General features: G+C 46.4%; 1 protein-coding gene across 4 annotated transcripts in view; it reads left to right on the forward strand.

Annotated features, from left to right (window-relative positions):
* The window catches only part of Cnga3 (cyclic nucleotide gated channel alpha 3), a 45,144-nt gene that overhangs the window by 3,935 nt on the left and 20,327 nt on the right, over positions 1-20,882 (forward strand). For 3 of the 4 annotated variants that reach the window (XM_017313748.2, XM_017313745.2, NM_009918.2), the window contains one exon: positions 10,034-10,170. In XM_017313748.2, the coding sequence (XP_017169237.1) occupies positions 10,070-10,170 (101 nt within the window). In that variant the 5' untranslated portion in view covers positions 10,034-10,069. Of the gene's footprint in view, positions 1-10,033; positions 10,171-19,651; positions 19,766-20,882 lie in introns of all 4 variants that reach the window. The other variant, NM_001282010.1, reaches the window with a different exon arrangement.

Consider the following 20,882-nt stretch of genomic DNA (forward strand, 5'->3'; position numbering starts at 1 on the left):
GTCCTAAGCATAAGACAGGCCCCTGCCTCTTGAACTAACAACTGTAATTGGTAATCTCGTTCCGGTTTCAGAGCATTCTCTTTCACACTCCTCACCCCCCTAAGTCCTTTCCTGTTCCTGGAAACTCATTTCTCTTCCCAGGCAGGAATTGAAACTCTGCAGCCGGCATCTGGAAGCCTCTGGCTTCTGTTATGAAAATGCATAGAGTTTAGAGGAGGGAGGATCTCACCACCACCCTTTCCACAGGAAACAACTGAACTCTCCGAATTCAAGCACACTCCCTCCATCTTGCTGCTGGGGCAAGCCTGGGCTTCAGATTCCACACACTCTGTAAAGACCCTCACTTTATCCCTTCCCATCTCAGCCCTGAGCACGTCCCAGGACACCCTGATATACCTTATCTAAGACCTGAGATGTCCTTTGGGACCCTGTGAGCAGGTAGAGGGTATCATGACATTTATTGCTCCCAGAAACTACCCTTGGATCTCAAGAGTTGGGGATTAAACCCAAAGACTCATCATTAGATTAATACTGGTTAACTAGGTAGTCCTGGCTGTGTAAATTCTTTACCCCAGCACACTAATCTGGAAAGTAAATAGCACTGATACTACCTCATAGAGTTATTGGTAGGATTAAATCGGTCGATACCAGTAAATGTTTGTAGTGCAGTGTCTAGCATAGTCCATTCTCAAATTGTCATGGTGGTGGTGGTGGTGGTGGTGGTGGTGGTGGTGGTGGTGGTGGGTGTGATTGCAGGGGTGGTGTTGATTTTATCAGTTACTTTTCTGTTGCTTCAATAAAACATCACAACCAAAACTAACTTATATGAATGAAGAGAGTTCATCATGGTGAGAAGGCATGGCAGTAACAGGCATGGCAGCAACAAGAACAGGCATGGCTACAACAGTAACAGGCAGGCAGCAACAGGAGCAGGCATGGCTGCAACAGGAGCAAACAGCAACAAGAACAGGCATGGCTGCAACAGTAACAGGCAGGCAGCAACAGAAACAGGCAGGCAGCAACAGTAACAGGCAGGTAGCAACAGAAGCAGGCATAGCAGCAACTGTAACAGGCAGGCAGCAACAGGAACAGGCATGGCTGCAACAGGAGCAAACAGGCAGCAACAAGAACAGGCATGGCTGCAACAGTAACAGGCAGGCAGCAACAGAAACAGGCAGGCAGCAACAGAAGCAGGCATAGCAGCAACAGCAACAGGCATGGCTGCAGCAAGAACAGGCATGGCTGCAACAAGAACAGGCATGGCTGCAACAGTAACAGGCAGGCAGCAACAGAAACAGGCAGGCAGCAACAGTAACAGGCAGGCAGCAACAGAAGCAGGCATAGCAGCAACTGTAACAGGCAGGCAGCAACAGGAACAGGCATGGCTGCAATAGGAGCAAACAGGCAGCAACAAGAACAGGCATGGCTGCAACAGTAACAGGCAGGCAGCAACAGAAACAGGCAGGCAGCAACAGAAGCAGGCATAGCAGCAACAGCAACAGGCATGGCTGCAGCAAGAACAGGCATGGCTGCAATAGTAACAGGCATAGCAGCAACAGGAGCAGGCATGCAGCCAGAGCATCAAGCAGAGAGAGGCTAGAAGTGGGGTGATGCTGCATACTCTCAAGGTCCACTCCAGTGGCATGTTTCTTCCAGTAAGTCTGGACCTTAAAGACCTCCTCAAATAGTATCATCTGCTGGAAGCCAAGTGTCCAAACATATAATCCTATGTAGGACATTCCCATTAAACCACCATACTGGGGTAGCAGTGTTCTTGTGGCTGTGGTGATGGTGATGATGAACGCGCTGTTTTGACATTTCTCCCTTTAATTGTGTTTATATTTTGGTTTATATATTATGTTTGTATTGTGTTTAGTCAATTTCTCATGGCAGATATTATTAATTCTTCATTTTAGGGTATTTTGAATTATAGATGGAATATTATTTCTTTTAGAGAAATCATTTACATACTACAAAGATCACTCACTTAAAGTATTGATTTTGTTTTATTATATCCACAGTTTGGAACCATCACAATATAATTTTAGAACTGTAAACACCCCCAAAAGACATCCTGTGCCTATTAACATCCCTCTTCTTTCTAAATTCCCTACTCTAACCTTGGCAATTAATCTACTTTCTGTCTTTATGGATTTATCTATTCTTCGAGTTTCCATGAAATCACAGTCTTCCATGTCTGGCTTTTTCCACAAAGCATAATGTCAATCCATGTTACAGCATGTAATATGGATTTTAATTAAAAAACAAACAAACTAGTATTTCATTCTTTTTCCTTGGCAGGTAGTGATCTATTATGTGGATTTACCACATATTGTTGGTCCATTTGTCAGTTGACATTTAGACACAATCAGTGAACATCTTCCCATTGATCTATATCTCCTTCAAGATCTCTTAACTTGTCTCTTACATAAAGCCACTTAAACTCTCAAACACGGCTTGTTGTGCAAGGCTTTGGGGGCTTTCCCTCTATGTCACCCTAAAATTGCTAGCGTGTATCTAACCCTTGGAACTGGGTATGGGGCGATGTGTGTTCCTATGGCTGGCTTACAGGTCTCAGTATTGTGAATTTTTCTTCTACCCTGAAGTTTGGGGGTAGAAAGGAAGAATATTACGGCCATTAAAAATGGCTCAAGAAAAGGCTCCAGACATGGAACACCGTGGGAATTGTTGGCTGTTTGGAGTTTGGTTTATGAGATGGACATTTCCAGTGTGAATCACTCATGGCACTGTATGAGGATCCAATAAGTTAGTACACAGTTCAAGACATCAGAACAGAGACCAGAGCATACAGAGAGCAGGTGCCCGGGACAGGTGAGGTGTCCTATGGTGACGGCCATCCTTCAGATCTCTGCCACTTCCCTGACCCTGTGTGCTTTTCATTCCATTCTTTATGTATGCGTGGGGAATCTAGAGAAGCAGTTTTTAAATAAAATGAAGGATTTCTCCAGGGCTTCAGGTTTTAGTACAAGAAAAGAGAAGTAAAAGATTATGGGCATGTATGTGAGTCAGGTCAATGCCTGACCCAGTCACATAGCCAGGCCAACAATAAAGGCCAAGTTGAATTCTGTGGTATGAGTCTCAGTCAAACCCTTGAAGGTGCACAGCATAATGGTGAACGGGGTTGGTGTTGAGCGAACAGTATGATTGTTTGGAGGGACCTCTACATGAGTCCCTAAGGCGTGGTTGGGGTCTCTCCCTACCCACATGGCTCTCCATTCTGCCTCTGTCTGTTTCAACCCCTCCAGCACTAACCCTCCCCACGGCTTTGTGCTTGTTAATCCACCTGCACTGCATGTGCACGCGTCACTGACTTGTGTGGTTGGTTCCCCAAGGCATAGACCTGTATTCTCCAGCGTCATAACCCTCAGGGACAGGCCTAGTTCCTAGTTCCTGGGACATACTGGGCCAAGGGAGTTAATGAAAGGACTGTCTTGGGGACCGGGGAAGAGATATATTTAGTCACATTATAAAGAAAATACAAGCAATCTGAAATGGTGTGTTCTTGGTTCCCTGTCCAAGTTCTAGAACACGCGACACACATGCATTTGGGAGATGGCTCACAAACCATTTCAAAGCTCCGACCTCTGAGTCCACGTCGAGGTCACCGTCACCTTCATTGTTGGCAGGATGTATCTTTTCCCTGTTTTGGAAAATAAAGTTATGTTTCACATTGCCAGCCCTTACGGTGTGGATGGTAAACCAAAGAAGCCCCATTGTGGACTTCAGAGCCAAAGAGAACCAAGACCAGCTTCTCTTAATTGCAACATCAGCATTTCTACTGCCTCATGGGCCCTGAGGATTAGCAGCTGAGGACTTGGGAGGCATGCCCACAGAGAGCTCTCCAGTGTTAGCAGTTTCTGGGTTTCTTGTTTTTGTTTGTTTGCTTGTTTATATTTTTTTCAGCATAGTCTCAGGGTCCTTGGCCTCTCTGGTTAGAACTCCTTGAATGTTATCAGGAGATGTGACAGTATCACTCTCTTGAGATACCATGACTGAAGAACTGGTAAGGGAAAAGGAGGAGGAGGAGGAGGAGGAAGAAGAAGAGAAGGAGGAGGAGGAGTGGGGGGAAGAAAGAACCCTTAGTTTATCCTTCTATGAACTGTACACTTAACAAGTAACTAAAAGAGTTAGACTTTGTCTCTTTTAAGAATACTTAAGCTTATTCAGGAGGAGTGATTGAGCTTCTGGATCCTGCAATCTCTGATGAGATGAAGAGTCTGGTTAGCGATCACCAACCAGAAACTATGGTGAGGTTCAGCGTGGCTTCTGACAAAAGAATGCAGCCCCATCCTTTGTAATGTTACCCTGCCATACACTCCCCCAAAAAAACTGGATTCCTTATTTGAACACCCCTCAGTGTGATTAGCAGCACACAAGGCATGGCTTAGGGTTGGAACCAGCATAACAAAGTACAAGACAAAGGGACACACAGAGGAAACTTTAAATTAAAACCTATCAATAAATATGTAGTCATTCAAAACACACGGTCCTTATTCAGGTTCTGATCCTTTTTACCTTTTTATAAAGATGGTCATGAATGACATGTATGACCCAACTAGAACAAAATCTTTTGGGTTATATTTACACAATGATATACATTTTGTCCTGTCCAACCTGAAAGATAAAATTAAAGGAGAAATTAGGCTTACCCCTAAACATTGAGGAACCTGGGTCTCTTAATAACTCATATGTGCTTAAATATCTAGCTACTTAGTGGAGATAACCCCCTCTCCCAAAGCCAAAACAACACAAAACCTTGGATGAGAACATGCATGCAGGTGGGTTGTTTGGGGAGAGATTTGAAGGGAGGGCAGCAGGGGCCTTGGACAAAAAGGGAGGGATGGACAGCCAAGCCACCGTACATCACAAACAGACCATGTCTCTAGGTGGCAGGGCCTCTCCAAGGAGCCTCTAGAGTGCTCTTCAAAATCCTCTTCCTGAGGGATAGAAGACTGACTGCATGTTCTGAGCCCTGATTCAGTTTAATGCAGAGTTGCCCAGGGGTTATTAAGTCTGGTAAGTGCCGCTGGGTTTGTGCCTGTGACGGAACAGCTGAAGTGTTGCAAGAATGTGTTCCTCAGGGGAAGCAGGTGGAAGGCCACTAGCCCACAGCACAGCCGAGGTATTGCCAGGCTATTCAGCCTGATCCAGTTGGCATAGCAACAGCTGAATTGAAAGATGAGCAGGAAAGATGTGAAGTAGAGGACCATGGATATCTATTACCCAGGCCCAGTTATCAATCACACTGTGAAGTTACACACGCCCCAACTCCCTACTTTGACAGATAACTCTTTCATTGTGCCCTTGAGGTTGACTTCAGACTGTGACAGCATGGTGACATTTGATTCCTAGTCTATGACCTACCCTGTGCTCTCCCAGCCCTGGGTCCACCTTGTGTCACAAGGATCCCTGGGCACATCCGTGTGGATACTCTGCCAAAACAATCGCTCTCCCTTCCCTCATCCCTCAGAGACACTGACCCCTGGCCTCACTTGGACCTAGAGGAGTCATATTAGGACCACACCCAGGAAGTATCCTAGAGTCCTAGTGTCCTTTCTGTTATTGAGATAAAGCCATTCTGACCAAAAGCAACTTGAGGAGGAAAGGTTTTGCTTGGCCACCATGTCCATATCATAGTCTAATAAATACTGAGAGAAGTCAGGGCAGAAACCCAAGACCAAAGAATGGACTCAGGAACAGAAGCAGAAACAGTGGAAGAACACTTGGCTACTGGCTGCTTCTTCTTCTTCTTCTTCTTCTTCTTCTTCTTCTTCTTCTTCTTCTTCTTCTTCTTCTTCTTCTTCTTCTTCTTCTTCTTCTTCTTCTTCTTCTTTTTCTTCTTCTTCATGTCTTACTCAGATTACTTTAAATCCAACCCAGGACCACCTGCTCAGGGAGGTTACCACTCACTATGGGCTGGACCCTCAGACAACAACTGATTGTCAAGGAAATGCCCCTGACTCTTTGCCTACAGGCCTCTAATGGAGGCCTTTTCTCAACTGAGGTCTCCTTTACAAAGGAGAGTCTCTTGACTGTCTTTCTACAGAAATCCCCAAACTGCTTTAAAGTTTGCAGGGAACCCCACTAGGCAGTTAGCTCCTTCCACAGAGGACAGAGAACACTCTAGCAGCTGGGGTTTATAATCTATTATTCTCTGACAAATCTGGGCTTCTAGAGTGTTCTCTAGCACATAGTAACTGCTCTGTTAAAAATGTTGAATGGGGACTGGAGAGATGGCTCAGCAGCTAAGAGCACTGCTTCCTCTTCCAGAGGTCCTGAGTTCAATTCCCAGCAACCACATGGTGGCTCACAACCATCTGTAATGGGATCTGATGCCCTCTTCTGGTGTGTCTGAGGACAGCTACAGTGTACTCACATACATAAAACAAATAAATCTTTTTTTAAATGTTGAATGGGCATTTTTAAGTTGAGTTTATTGCTTTTAGTTAATCTCATACATCAGCTCTAAGTCTGTGGAGACAGGTGTGGTAGTTTGAATGTGGAATGCCCCCCCATAGTCTTGAACACTTGGTCCCCAGTTGGTGGCGATGTTTGCGGAAGGTTAGATGGTGCAGCCTTGCTGAAAGAAGTCACTGGGGGCAGCAGGCTTTCAGAAGAAGAAGCCTGTACTATCTTCAGCTTGCTCTCTGCTGTGTGCTTTGCATCTGAAGATGTGAGAAAGTCAGGCAGTGGTGTCGCTCATCTTTAATCCCAGCACTTGGGAGGCAGAGGCAAGAGGATTTCTGAGTGTGAGGCCAGCCGGTCTACAGAGTGAGTTCTAAGACAGCCAGGGCTACACAGAGAAACCCTGTGCAAAAAAAAAAAAAAGACATGAGAGCTCTGGCATCAGCTCTGGCTCTGGCTGCCTGTTGCTTGCTGTCGTGCTTCCACATCACAGCGGACTCTCACCCTCTGAAACCATAAGCCCAAATAAACTCCTTCTTCTACAACTTGCCCCTGTCATGCTGTCTTAGTACTTCCACAGAAAAACCACCAGACATCTCCAACTGGAATCCCTCTTCTTCTTCTTCTTCTTCTTCTTCTTCTTCTTCTTCTTCTTCTTCTTCTTCTTCTTCTTCTTCTTCTTCTTCTTCTTCTTCTTCTTCTTCTTCTTCTTCTTCCTCTTCTTCTTCTTCTTTGGGGGGGGGGGTTGGTTGTTGTTGTTTTTGTTTTTTTCCGAGACAGGGTTTCTCTGTGTAGCCCTGGCTGTCCTGGAACTCACTTTGTTGACCAGGCTGGCCTTAAACTCAGAAATTCGCCTGCCTCTGCCTCCCAAGTGCTGGGATTAAAAGTGTGCGCCACCACCACCTGGCAATCCCTCTCTTTTTAAACCTGTTCTCTTCCTTAGTTTCTTGCTTTGGTGGTTTGCAGCCCTGCTCTGAAAGCCAGCTATGATGACATAATCCTCAAACCCTCCCCCACTACTAGCCCTTACACACACTGATAAAGTATCCTGGCACAGTCTACCCATTCACTGGGTTTTCAGTTTATCCAATTCATTATCAAGGCCAGGTGGCTGGTGCAGGCCACTATTCTCTCCTCCAGAGACCCTGAAGCAGATTTTAGCCGCTCTCCTCACTCAGACCCAGGTCCCCCTGAATATATCCTTCCTGATGCAGCCAGAGGGACCTTTGTATCTCTGACACATCCTCACTGGATGTCAGAGTAAAGTCCAAGTTTCTTGGGACCACCTGCAGGGCCATTGTTCTACCAGCTGCCTCTCTAGGTGGCAGGTCCTTGAAAAAGCTATCCTGGTTAGTTTTTGTCAACTGGACACAAGCTAGAGGTATCCAGGAAAAAGACTCTCAATTGAGAAGATGCCTTCATCAGATTGGCCTATGGTCAAGCCTGTGAGGCATTTCCTTGATTGATGACTGATGTAGCATGACCCAGCCCACTGTGGGTGGCGCTGCCCCTGGGTAGATTGTTCTGAAGTGTATAAAAAACAACCTGAGCAATCCAGGAAGCACAGCTTCTCCATGGCTTCTGTATCAGTTCCTGCCTCCAGGTTCCTGCCTCAAGTTCCTGCCTTGACTATAATCTGTAAAATCAAATAAACCCTCCCCAACTTGCTTTTGCTTATGGTTCTTTATCACAGCAATTTTTTTTAAGCTAGCTAAGACCACAGGCTTTATCTTACTTCTCTTTAGAAATTATAAAATTTAGAATTCCAGGTTGAAACTATCAAACATCAGAGGTAAATCAAGGCCCAACTGAGCCAGGTCCGTCCTAGGTAGCCTAGTGCTCTGAGCTTGGTTGCAGGGCCACTGGCTGCTTCCCACGGTGTCCTGGGCAATTTGAATTGACCCTCCTTTGGAAATAGAATTCATTTAGTCCCATGAGTCATTGGACTATTTCTAGAAATTATCGTCTCTCCCTGAAGTGACCTCTACTGACATTTGAAACACTTGGGCTCTGGGGCTCCTTCCAGAGAGCCTGCGCTGGCCTGTTTGGGTGACCCTAACCTCAGAGGATTATCTTGAGGCTGGAAGACCTCTCCAGGAGGGATAAACACGCCACTCTCAGCAGCTGTGCTTCTGTACTCGCTTCCTCTTCTCCTCAGCCACAGGGACACCTTCCCCTGTTAGCTGCAGGACAGCCTTGTGTCAATTGCGGCATAGGCTGCAATGGAGGTTTGAGCTTATTTTGGCTAGACATGCTATGCTACTTCACATCTCTGAGGTTGGTATGGCCATCTATTGGAAGGGATAACGGCTACATAAAGATCATTGTAATCATTAAATGAGGTGAGTGTGTCTTACATTTGACATCACCTGTTTTTAAATAGGACCTCACTAAGTAGCATTGGCTGGCCTGCACATTACCATATAAGCCAGGCAGGCCTTGCACTCCCTGCAGCCCCCTGCCTCTGTCTCCTGAGTGTTGAGATGACATCACACCTGGCCGGGGCTCTCACCTTTAAGGGTTTTATGAAAACCGAATATTGTTACTTTCTTTCACATGCTAAGTCTGGGGTCAGAACTTGTTCGGTTGTTATTGATGCTGGTTTGTTTTCAGTGCTAGTGTTAAACTCAGAACCTCACATATGTTAAGTGTCAGAAAATGTGGACCCTGGTTTCATAATAAGAGCACTGGAGGTGCAGAGTAGCAGTGACAGCAGTTTGTTTTGCAACTTCGCAAACTCAGGTGACACCGAGACAGAGAACTGTTTTTCCAAATCTGACTCAGGCCACGCCCTCCCTTTCCTCATTGGCTGAGCACTCTTGAGCACCATCTGGAATTTTTCTTTCCCTCTGCTGATTACATTCCTCTTTCCCCCCTCCTCAACAGAAACCACATGTGATTTCATCGCTATGTGTTATATCCCATTTCCTTTAGAGTTTACAGAGTACATGATTGCTATGTCTGCAGGTTGTCAACAAAGCTTGACTCTTGGTAATTTTCTACTCTCGGCTTCTAAGGGAGTCAGAGCAGGCTACATTGGCAAGCTCCCAGTCTCCTGCGCTCTGCTGTAATTGGACCTGTGCTTCTACAATGACTCAGAAACTTTCATTTCGAAAATAAACCCTCCTATTTTGTAACTTACACTGGGCAAGTCCAATCTACCAATTTTTAAAAGTATTATTTATCTTATCTATTATTACACTAAGCAAGTGCAATCTACTGATACTACTATTATTTACTACTTACAGTAAGCAAATGCAATGTACCACTAAGCTGAACAACCAACTTTAAAAGGTATATTGGGGATGGAGAGATGACTCAATGGTTAATAAGAGCACTTGCTACTCTTACAAGAGAACCATGTTTGGTTCACAGTATTCATAGGGTGGCTAAAAACTGTCTATAATTCCAGTTCCTGAGAATCCGATTCATTCTTCTGGCATCCATAGACAGTGGGCATACACACGAGGCACATGCAGACAAAAGATCCGTATTTAAAAATAAATCTTTTAAAAAAGGAAAACCCAGTGCTTTAAGAACCTTTGTTTACAGTAAGTTGGCTTTGCAGGAGCCCTGATGCTATACCTACTCTGTGTTCACGTTACAGCAGGCCACCCCGGGGCTGAATGTGACCTGTGCAGAGATGGCAAAGGTGAACACCCAGTGTTCACAGCCCTCCCCGACCCAACTTTCAATAAAGAATGCGGACAGAGATCTCGACCACGTAGAGAACGGCCTGGGCAGGTAAGGTGGGCTTGTTTCATGCATGGTGCCCACGTCTTAGATCATGGTGAAGAGTGTCTTAGTGTTGGCCAGCCCTGAGATGGCACCCAGGTGATTCGCAGTTCACTGTACTGCCTTCGTTTCTTCTCCTGTCCCATGGAACAAATACCCTGACCAAAGCATCTTAAGGGGGAAAGGGTTGCCGTGGCTCACAGTTCAGGGCACAGACATCATGGTGGGAAAGTCAGGGCAGCAGGAGCCTAAAAGAGCTAGTAATGGTAGTCACATCCACAGTTACAGTCACATCCACAGTCACACCCACAGTCACATCCACAGTCACAATCACATCCACAGTCACATACACATCCACAGTCACATCCACAATCACATCCACAGTCACATACACATCCACAGTCACATCCACAGTCACATACACAGTCACACCCACAGTCACGGTCACATCCACAGTCACAGTCACATACACAGTCACATCCACAGTCATACCCACAGTCACAGTCACATCCACAGTCACAGTCACATCCACAGTCACATCCACAGTCAGATCCACAGTCACATCCACAGTCACATCCACAGTCACAGTCAGATCCACAGTCACATCCACAGTCACACCCACAGTCACAGTCACACCCACAGTCACATCCACAGTCACATCCACAGTCACAGTCACATCCACAGTCACATCCACAGTCACATCCACACCCACAGTCACAGTCAGATCCACAGTCACATCCACAGTCACATCCACAGTCACATACACATCCACAGTCACATCCACAGTCACATCCACAGTCACATCCACACCCACAGTCACAGTCACATCCACAGTCACATCCACAGTCACATCCACATCCACAGTCAGAAGGTAGAGTCATAAAAGATGCTGCTCAGCTTGCCTTCGCGCATACCCTCCATCCCACATCCCAGCCAAGGAATGGTTGCCACCCTCAGTGGACATGTCTTCTCTTCAGCTAACTCTAACTATCCTCTTCTGTGTGGTCAGAGGGAGGCCCATTTCCCAGAGGATTCTAGATCCTGTCAGGTTGTATCATCACACTAGTCCTCACAGTACCAATTTATTCTTATTTAATAATAGTTCCTTATTTAAATACTTGATTTCCAAGTTTACAATTAAATGGGAAATGAGGGGATCACAAAACGGAGGGGATCTTTCAGTCTGGTAAAGCACTTGCCTTACAAGCATGAAGATCCGAAACTGAGCCTGGCATGTACTTGTAACCCCAGCTCTGTGGAGGACAGAGCTGTCTCTGGGTTAACTGGCTCAATCTAGCCAGTGAGAGACATGGTCTCAAAGGAAGTACATGTTGTTCCTAAGAATGATACCCTAGGCTGTCTTCTGCCTCTGCACACGTGAGAATCCTTCTCATGTACACATACATGCATGAGAGCACACACATATACACATACATGCACACACAGACACAGGCATGTGCATGCACACATGCATACACATTTACATGTAAACACATGCATACACATTTACATGTAAACATATGCATGCTTGAGCACACACACACACTTGCACACACAAGTATGCACAGCACAGTCACATCCATGGTCACGTTCACATCCACATAGACACAGGCATGAATAACATACCCATGCACATGCACATATACACATACAAACATATAACATGCATTCATGTGTGCCCCACACACACTCATTTGCACACACATATTAAATACAGTTATATTACTTTAAGAAGGTCAGCAAATGAAGATTCAAATGGCAGCAAGTATAATTCTACCACACACACAAAAAAATGTATCCAGGCTACCACAGGACCCTGGGGATACACAGAAATTGTACTGGGTTGTCCTACACCAGCCCCTGTTCTGAGCACAGGGAGACCCCATAAGTTAGATGCCCTGCCCTTTATTTCTAAGGCAAGGTCAGGAGGCAGAAAGTGACCTGAGCCTTTGTGGGGAATGAGTTTCCCCTCCCCAGCCAAGCTGTCAGGTACATCAGTGACACCCAGACACAGGTGGCCATATGAAAACTGAAGACTGACTAGCAATTCTGGGAGAGACCTTCGTGCCTCGACACTTTCATTTGTGAAATGGGACAGCATTTCCCTTCAGGTCCTGGTCCAAGTTAAACACAGGAGGAAACCTATTCAGTGTCTAGTACATGTATTAATTTCTTATTTTATTAAGGGTGCAGAGGTGTTACAGTGCGCATGCGGAGGTCAGGAACGTTGGCTCTCTCCTACCCTGGGAGTTCTAAGAATCAAACTCAGTTTTTCAGACTTGCATGACCATGCCTTCCTTCCCTGCTGAGACATCTCAGGAGTCTGTGGGTCTTAAGTTCTTGCTGTGGAGTTCATGTTGAGCCACGAGAAACTTGCTCATGCTCGCCATTTTGTCCGACTGCTGTGGAAGTGTCCATATAAGGCTAGAAATGTCTCCTTCTTATCAAACATAAATGCATGGTAACTCCAGGCTCTAAGCAGCCATGACAGCCCTTCACTCCCCATCCATCATCCACCATTTCTTCTCACTCGGTTGCAAGCCTCCCTTCCTCTCCCAGAAGCCTTTGCGCTTTGCGTTTGTCTGGATTCGTACCCGGCAAGTCCACAGCAAACCCGTAGCGTAACCAATGTGGTGGTTGATATTGGTACTTGGCTTAACGGGCTCTAGACTGCCCCAGGAGTCACAGTTCTGAGCATGCCCGTGAGAGAGCTTCCGGTTTGGGTTGTCTGGGGTGCAGAAGAGCTCTACCCTTACTGTGAATACCTTGGCAAGGGCTGGCCCCCAGCCTGAATCATAAGGGAAATGCTAGCAGGAGCACCAGTAGTCGCCTCTCTTTGCTTTCTGGCTGTGTGATCAGCTGCCTTGTGATGGGCGGTGCCTTCCAACCGAGATCCCAAATTAAATACTTCTTCCTTAAGCTGCTTGTCTTGGGCACACAGCAGTGAAGCGACTAACACAAGAAGCGACGGTCAGCAGTTTCCAAACACTAGTCCCTATAACTGCAAACCTACCTCACCTCCCTTCCAAATGCTGAGAGGGGAAGGAGCACCTGAAACCCCAGGAATCTGCTGGGGTTACTGCTGGGCCCTGTGCTATGGCTCTATTATGCCCAAACCTGACGTGGAAGCTCCTTCAAGGACATGTGTTAGCAGATGTTGGGGTCCCACCCCTGGGAACTGATTCCTATTCCCTGAGTCATTGGTTCTTATTTCAAACAAAGTTGTTGACCCAAAGAAAAGTCTAGGACACCATAGAGAACATTAGACAGAGACTGCTCCTTGAGGCTACAAGATTTATTTAACGCCATAGACAGACAGACAGACAGAGATTGAAGCACAGCAGGGGCTGAGGAGAGGAGACAGGAACCCACATGGAGGAAGAATAAGTCTCTTATACCGGGAATGGGGGAGGCTTCACAGTTCAAGCTTGTGGCCAGGCTCTCGGATCCCCAGGCAGGAGACAGAGAAAGGGGTAAGCAGGATGTGTGTCCACTAATACCAGTCTGAATGACAGGCGAGATGCTGGCACAGGGACACCTGTTATCTGGAGACTCACGGTGTCTTCGTCGGCACTTGTCAGAGAGGATGCTGCAAGATGCGGTGGCCTGAGCAGCCATCGGAGTCTAACATTTCATGTAAATAACAAGTTCCAGAATGTTCCTTGGGATGAGCAAGGAGAACCCAGCGTGTGATCAGGATAAAAGTAAAGCTGCCTTGGGGACTGAGGCAGAGTCGGGGTCCCCCCGGGGCTCCCCAACACTATCTAGCACTTATTCTGCACATAAGACTGAGCAGATGGAGCTGGGGAGAGGGCTCAGGAGTAAGAGCCCTGGATGTTCTTGCAGAGGCTAGGGGTTCAAGTCCCAACACCCACATGGTGGCTCACAACAACCTGACACTTCAGTCCCAAATAACCTGTTGCCCTCTTCTGGCCGCTCAGGCATCAGGTACACATGTGGTGCACAGATGTACATGCAGGCAAAAACATGTTTATATAAAAAAATTTTTTTAAAGAGATTGAAGGGCTGGCGAGATGGCTCAGTGGTTAAGAGCACCGACTGCTCTCCCGAAGGTCCCGAGTTCAAATCCCAGCAACCACATGGTGGCTCACAACCATCCGTAATGAAATCCGATGCCCTCTTCTGGAGTATCTGAGGACAGCTACAGTGTACTTATATATAGTAAATAAATAAATCTTTTTAAAAATCTTTTAAAAAAAAAGAGATTGAAAAATTTCTCTGCCATATACACAAAATGTTTTGGGTTTTTTTGTTTTTGTTGTTGTTTTGTTTTTTAAATCACTATTTTAGAGGGAGAAATGGTGTTTAGACAAACACATTATTGCCTTCAAATTCTAGTCCTTTGGGGAAGCTTTTGGAATAAATAATTGAGAGTTGGTATACTGACATAGAGCACAGTGCTCCCAATCATAGAATGGGCCTCTTAGCATCAGTATGCCACTAGCCCCTCCCTAAGTGCCACAGCAAGAAAGAATTACCAATGCTTTGTCCCCTGAGACAGCCTTGCCAGCAGATCTCTCGGCACTTCAGAAGCCCCGTTTGCCTTTCTCTTTATTAAGTTAGCGGGATGATTTTCCTAAGGGAACGTCAGAAGAAAGGATGAAAATGCTCCCTTTGAATGAAAATAAAATACACTTTGAAAATACCAAAAATGAAAATGTCTCAACCTGGGCGTGGTAGCACAAACCTATAACCTTGATATCTGGAAGCCTGAGGAAGTGCAATCATAATTTCAAGGCCAGCCTTAGTGACATAGAGTGTCTCACAAAAGTCTTGGATCTTTCTTTTCTACTTAGTTGTTTGACCCAATCACCTGGGAGCCATCCAGCATATTTTTAAGGCACTGCAGTAGTGAGACTTCAAGATGTGCTACAGAGAATTATAATGAGGTCTGAGGGCACCCCAAATCCCTACTCATTTCCTGGTGTGGCTATTTTGAGCAAGCTTTGAGGCACAGGGGTCTGTCTTACAGAGAAGAGGTTTTATTCTTGCTGCTGACTGGGTAGAGCCCAAAACAATTATCACCAAAGGAAACCATCTTCACCTTGCTTCTTAGGACCAAAAGACTTAAAAATGCACTGACTTCCGTTCCCTGGTCACACGTGCCCAAGGGCACTGGATTCTCACTATTCAGAGTCCTCCAGGCTTGCGAAGAAGAAAGGAATAGTATCATGTTCTCTAGACAGATGCAGGCAGGTCATGTGTGTTTGCTCTCCTGACCCCATGTCACCTGAGTAATATGTTACTCAGACTGCAAAGTCACCTGTTTTGCTGTTTATAACACCTCTGCCCTCGCTCAGCGATGGGGGACACTGGAAACCTGCCTAATCTCACTGCCCTGTACAAACAGACTTAGAGATCAGATGCCACAGTCTGAACATTCTCTTAAAAGTCATTTCAGTGCATTGTTCGGGTTGGTGTTGGCAACATTGTAACCATTGACTTCAGAGAGCCAAGAGTCTGAAACCTGACACCAACCAGAGGAGAACTGATTTCCAGAGGACAAATTTCACATATGGTTGACTATTTGTCAGACCACAGGAGATCCTAGAGCCCAGACAAAGATGGGCTAACGACCAACAGGACCATACTTGGACTAGAGTGACTTAGCTTTGTATACATGTGGCCTTACTTCATGCCAGGACTCTAAAGATAGAATTGGGGAGTAATTGGACCTCTTGGTCCCTCTTCCCAATGTGGCCACATGAAATAAATCTTTTTCTGCTTTCGCTATTAATTTGTCTCTTGGATTGGCTTATTTAGGGCGTCTGGCAGTGGCTGGCTTGTCAGGGATGCCAGGGTCCAGTCTGACCCTGTTAAAGTTTGTTTTTAGAAGGCAGCATCACACCTGAAGTTGTCACCAGCATTGGGATCAGATCCTAGCAGCCCTCTTTGTCTTCTGCCTCTCAGTTTCCTTGGAAGGTTCTAGATCACATTGACTACCTAGCTTCTCCAATTTGGTACCCATGTCTTTCGTACCGGGCTCAAATGTCACCTCAGATACTCCATTCTTCTCTGCTCTGTCTATCTGTCTTCCATGTGCTTGCTAAGATGAGTGTCTCTGAGAAGCAATGGTAGCCATGTAGTTGACAGTGGGGATTCCTTCCCAGAAGTCTTGTTAGGGAATGACACAGTGGTACGACATAGAGTGTGTGTTACTAGCTGGTGGGAGCTCTTCAATCCATGGCAATCTGATAGGATCCCTGTGGTATCTATGTTCCCTTGTTGAGCTGAGCATCTTTGGAGGGCACAGGCTATAATAAGGTTTGCTATGTAAATGCCCACCAGACATACATAATCAACAGCAGAATTCCAGGCATCATGAAGCAGTGCCTTTTCTGTGCACGCTGGTAAGATGTGAATTGTCTCTAAAGGGTGCAGGGGGAGATTTGCACCCAGCAGCTTAAAACTTCTGTTTGGTCTCTTTCAGAGGTATTGCATGGGCACAATGCAAAATGGTTGCAGTTGATGATACACAATAATGTCAGTCAATGTGATCACGTTGGGAGATGACACACAAAAAATATGATTCCTCTGTACACCAAAGAACCCAAAACATCATGTGACTCAGATAAATGGGGAGGCCTGATATTCAACTGTAAAATTAAAAAAAATCAGTCACACTTGTGCAAGATAGGGACATCGGGGTCATCAGCAACCTGAGTCACCGGAATCACACAAACCAAAACAGACCCCTTGGCTTGGTCCCAGTAATCTTAGAGTGGTCTCAGTCTCCCTGCATGGCCAATGTCAGAATGTAGTCACAGTGAGATGACTGTGCTTAGGGGAGACTCGAACCTGAGGAATAAGGAGTGAGATCTGGCCCTGAAGAGCCAGACAGTGTACAGGTCTCTATCACTGAAGCCGGCCACACAGTCGATGGAGCTGTCCAAGTCCATGTGCTCCCAGCAGAAAAGTGACCTTGCTGGGAGGAGGGGGTGCCTGCTGGCAAGCATGGCTATTCAAAGACATCCTGGACAAGCTGTTCAAGGAAATGAGTCCCCATCCCCTGTGGGACGCATGATGCTGGAAGGGAATCAACACCTGGGATCCAAGGACTCTGACTTAATCACACACCACAGGGAGTGGAGCTTTCCCCTGAAGCTAATGTTTGCCTCCCGCTTCAACCGTCTAGTTAAGAAAGCCGATTAGTTTGGAACAGGCCGTGTGATAGAATTAATTTGCCTTGCTGGGTTTCCTCTAGAGTCACGGAAGCGAAGTGCAGATCCTTAGGGGACATTGCCTGGCTGGCTTTTAATCAGACTGGCCAAATTTAGCTTTAGGGTGGGTTTAAAAGGAGGGAGGGAGAGAGAGAGAGAGAGAGAGAGAGAGAGAGAGAGAGAGAGAGAGAGAGAATATGAATCAATGAATCCCTGGTCTTATTTTAGGCAGTTTGTCAGACACCAGCATAGCTCTCTCTGTACCAAGGTGTGATAAGTTATTTCTCTGCTGCTGATGAAATGAGCCAATTCAAGCCAGATATGTGTGTCTATATACTTATATACATATTTATACATATACACACACATACGCACACACACACACACACACACACACACACACACACACACACACATATATATGTTTATTGGGAAGCTGCTTTTGGGCAGGCAAGTTCACTGCCCCTAAGAAAAGAAGCAGGGAAGTTACCATGGGAAGAAAGAAAGAGGAGATGGGGAAGAGAGAGAAAGAGAGCATGCACAGAGAGAGGGAAAGAAGAGAGAGAGGAGAGAGTGGGGAGACCAAAATGTCTGGATTACATAGTAAAGAGCCTTTGGGAACTGGAACGTTCAGGGTTGGAAGTAGTGTGGGGAATTGCAGGCTGGTCTCCAGTCGAGCTGAAGTCTGAATCCCGATGGTCATAATTCACCTACATGACACGGTAGGCGTTCCCTCATGTTCCTGGAACTCTGGCCCCTGCCTAAGGTACCACCTCCCACAGTCCCCACAAGAGAAGCATGGTCAGTAGTCATGTAGGCAATGGCCCAAGCTTCTGACCTTCAGGCTAAACTCCTCCCCAGTCACCTAGCAACAGTGAGGACCATAAAAAGGGGTGTTCAGTCCCCACCTCTCTCTCTTACTTCCCACTCTCTTGTCTCTCTTCTTACCCCTCACTCTCTTTCTCTCTCTTTCTCTCTCTTTTTCTACCTTCTCTCTTTTTCCCTGAATTTCTATAATAAAGCTCTTAAATCATAGAGAGTCTCTGCTCCATCTAGATCCGCTGTGCCACTCTCACAAGTGTTGGGAACCTCTTTCCTTATCCCTTTCTCCTATAACCCTGGGGCGTGTCGCCCAGGGTCCCCGGTCGGGGGCTGCCCCTTCTCCACCCCCACCCTCCCCTCTGCGTGGATCAGAGGCTTAGATGCCCACCCGGGGCCATGTGGAAAGCAACTGGCAGTCTCCCCATGTCTGCCTGCCCAGAGCACAGGAACTCTGGCCGGATGTGGCATATTTCTCCCCCTCCTTCCCCAGCCCCCCCCCCCCCCCCCCCACTTTTCCCAACAGAGTAGGTTATGCCTGATAGAAACTGAGGGATGCTGGGAGAACCTGGAGGCTGGGTCTGCTTTGGTATGTAAATTATGAGCCTCAGTCCCTTGTTCCCAGGTGCAAAAGCAAGCAATGAGGTCATAGCCCCCTCAGCACATGCTGTTCACCCTGAATGCACAGAGTGGCGCCGAGTACTGCTCTGTTGCTGGGGACAGAGGCAGGGCTGGGCAAAGGGTGAATGACTTTATCTTGGAAACACTGTTCAAATGATTTTAACTGTTGCTTGGAGAGGTAGGCCAAATCCATGGCATGATCCAGAATGGTAGGAAGCCTGCCAGGCAAGTGCATAACTGCCCAGAAAGTGCCCGCACCGTGCACAGGGCAGGAAAGGAGGCTTCCAGAAGGACATAGACTTGCTACAGAAGTCAGCAATACGTTGGCAAGAAGAGATCTTTGTTTGGGAAGCATTGCATGGGAACATGGACAAGACAGCGGGTGCTGGGACCTCCCCTGGCCCCGCCTCCGTGGAGAGCATGCTAGCGCTTTCTGCTGGCTCTACTGCCTTCACCTTCCTCATGTACAGTAACTACCAAAAGCTGCTCTCCCTGGTCAGAGTCACTTAGGGTCATCAATATGGCTCAGCAGGTAAAGGAGCTTGCTGCTAAGCCTGAGAATCTGAGTTCAATCTCTGGGACACACCTGTGGAAGTACAGAACCAACTCCCACACGTTGTCTGTCCCCTGAAGTGTCTGTCCACACTTGCACGGTAGGTACATGCACATGTGTATACCTATATACCATACATTCCACAATAAGTTAATATAAAAGAAAGGGTCATTGGATCTCCGGGGTAAGATTTGCAGCAGACCCTGGTTTGAGAACCTGCAATGGTGTCTACCCTCTGCTGCCCGTCTCACTTCTGACCGCCCTTGAGGTGAAAGAGCTTGAAATCAATTAGCATGCTGCATATTTGATTTCCCAGGTCTCACTCACCATGTGAGGAGACATCTTCCACACTGCAGCAAGGGATCGCCATGGAGACCCGAGGACTGGCTGGATCCGCACGGAGCGTAGTCACAAGCCAGGGACCAGCCAGGTAACTGACTTCGCACAGTCTTCATTGAGACTAGAGAGACTGAGGCAGAAAGAATGTGGAGGTACCTCAGACTGCATGCCACATAGGCTTGAAGGTTTGAAGAATGGGGCAAGGAACAGAATCCCCTAACAGTGACTAGTTCTGTTCTTTTTAGCCTGATGGTCTGAGCTCAGGAAAGTTGAAGATGAACAGCTTTGGTTTAAAAATACTTTAATTAAAAAAAAGTAGCATTGTTTCTCAGCACTGGAGAAACGCAGAGCAAAGGCAACAGAGACCACTGGGTAGCCGTGCTACAACCCTGGATGGACACAGTGATACACAGTGACACACAGTGATACAGTGAGGATGATATAGCTATGGAGGGTTCCTCAGTGTGTCTAGGCTCTGTAACACACATCTTCACATCTTCACAAAAGCACCCAGCAGGTTAGCAAGTGTCCGAGCTTCCCTCTGAGGGCACCTGTGCCTGGCTTTAACGTGAAGAAAGTCATTTCCCCTTTCTGAGCCTTATCTGAAACGGCTTCTAGCAATACTGGTGTGTGGGCGTCTCGGCAGGTGCTCACAGACGCCATGATCATTACTTTCCAGTAATTTTCTTAAACCAATTCAACAGTTTTACAGTCATGCCGTCTGTACTGCTGGTAAGCTGACTGTCAAATAAACAGATAAATTCATAAACGGGCCATGAATAGATAGATAATTTATTCATTATATTTTTAATTGTAGAGAATGTTTCTTCTGGGAGGTGTATGTGTGTGTGGTATATGAGTATGTGTTTGTATGTGTGGGTCTGTATGTATGTGTAGTATGTCTGTGTGATGTGTGTGTATTGTCTCTGTGTATGTGTGATGTGTGTGTGTTGTCTCTGTGTATATGTGATGTGTGTATGTGGTGTCTGTGTGTTTAGTATGTCTGTGTGTGATATATGTATGTGGAGTCTGTGGTATGTGTGTGTAAGAGATGTCTATGTGTGATCTGTGTATGTGGTGTCTGTATATGATCTATGTGGGTAGTGTCTGAGTATGATCTGTGTGGGTGGTGTCTGTGTGTGTGATGTGTGTGTGTGTGCATGTGTGTATGGCGTGTGGTATGTGAGTATGTGTGTCTGTGTAGTATG

Source organism: Mus musculus, chromosome 1 (genome assembly GCF_000001635.26).
Source record: "Mus musculus strain C57BL/6J chromosome 1, GRCm38.p6 C57BL/6J".
NCBI classification, from domain to species: domain Eukaryota; kingdom Metazoa; phylum Chordata; class Mammalia; order Rodentia; family Muridae; genus Mus; species Mus musculus.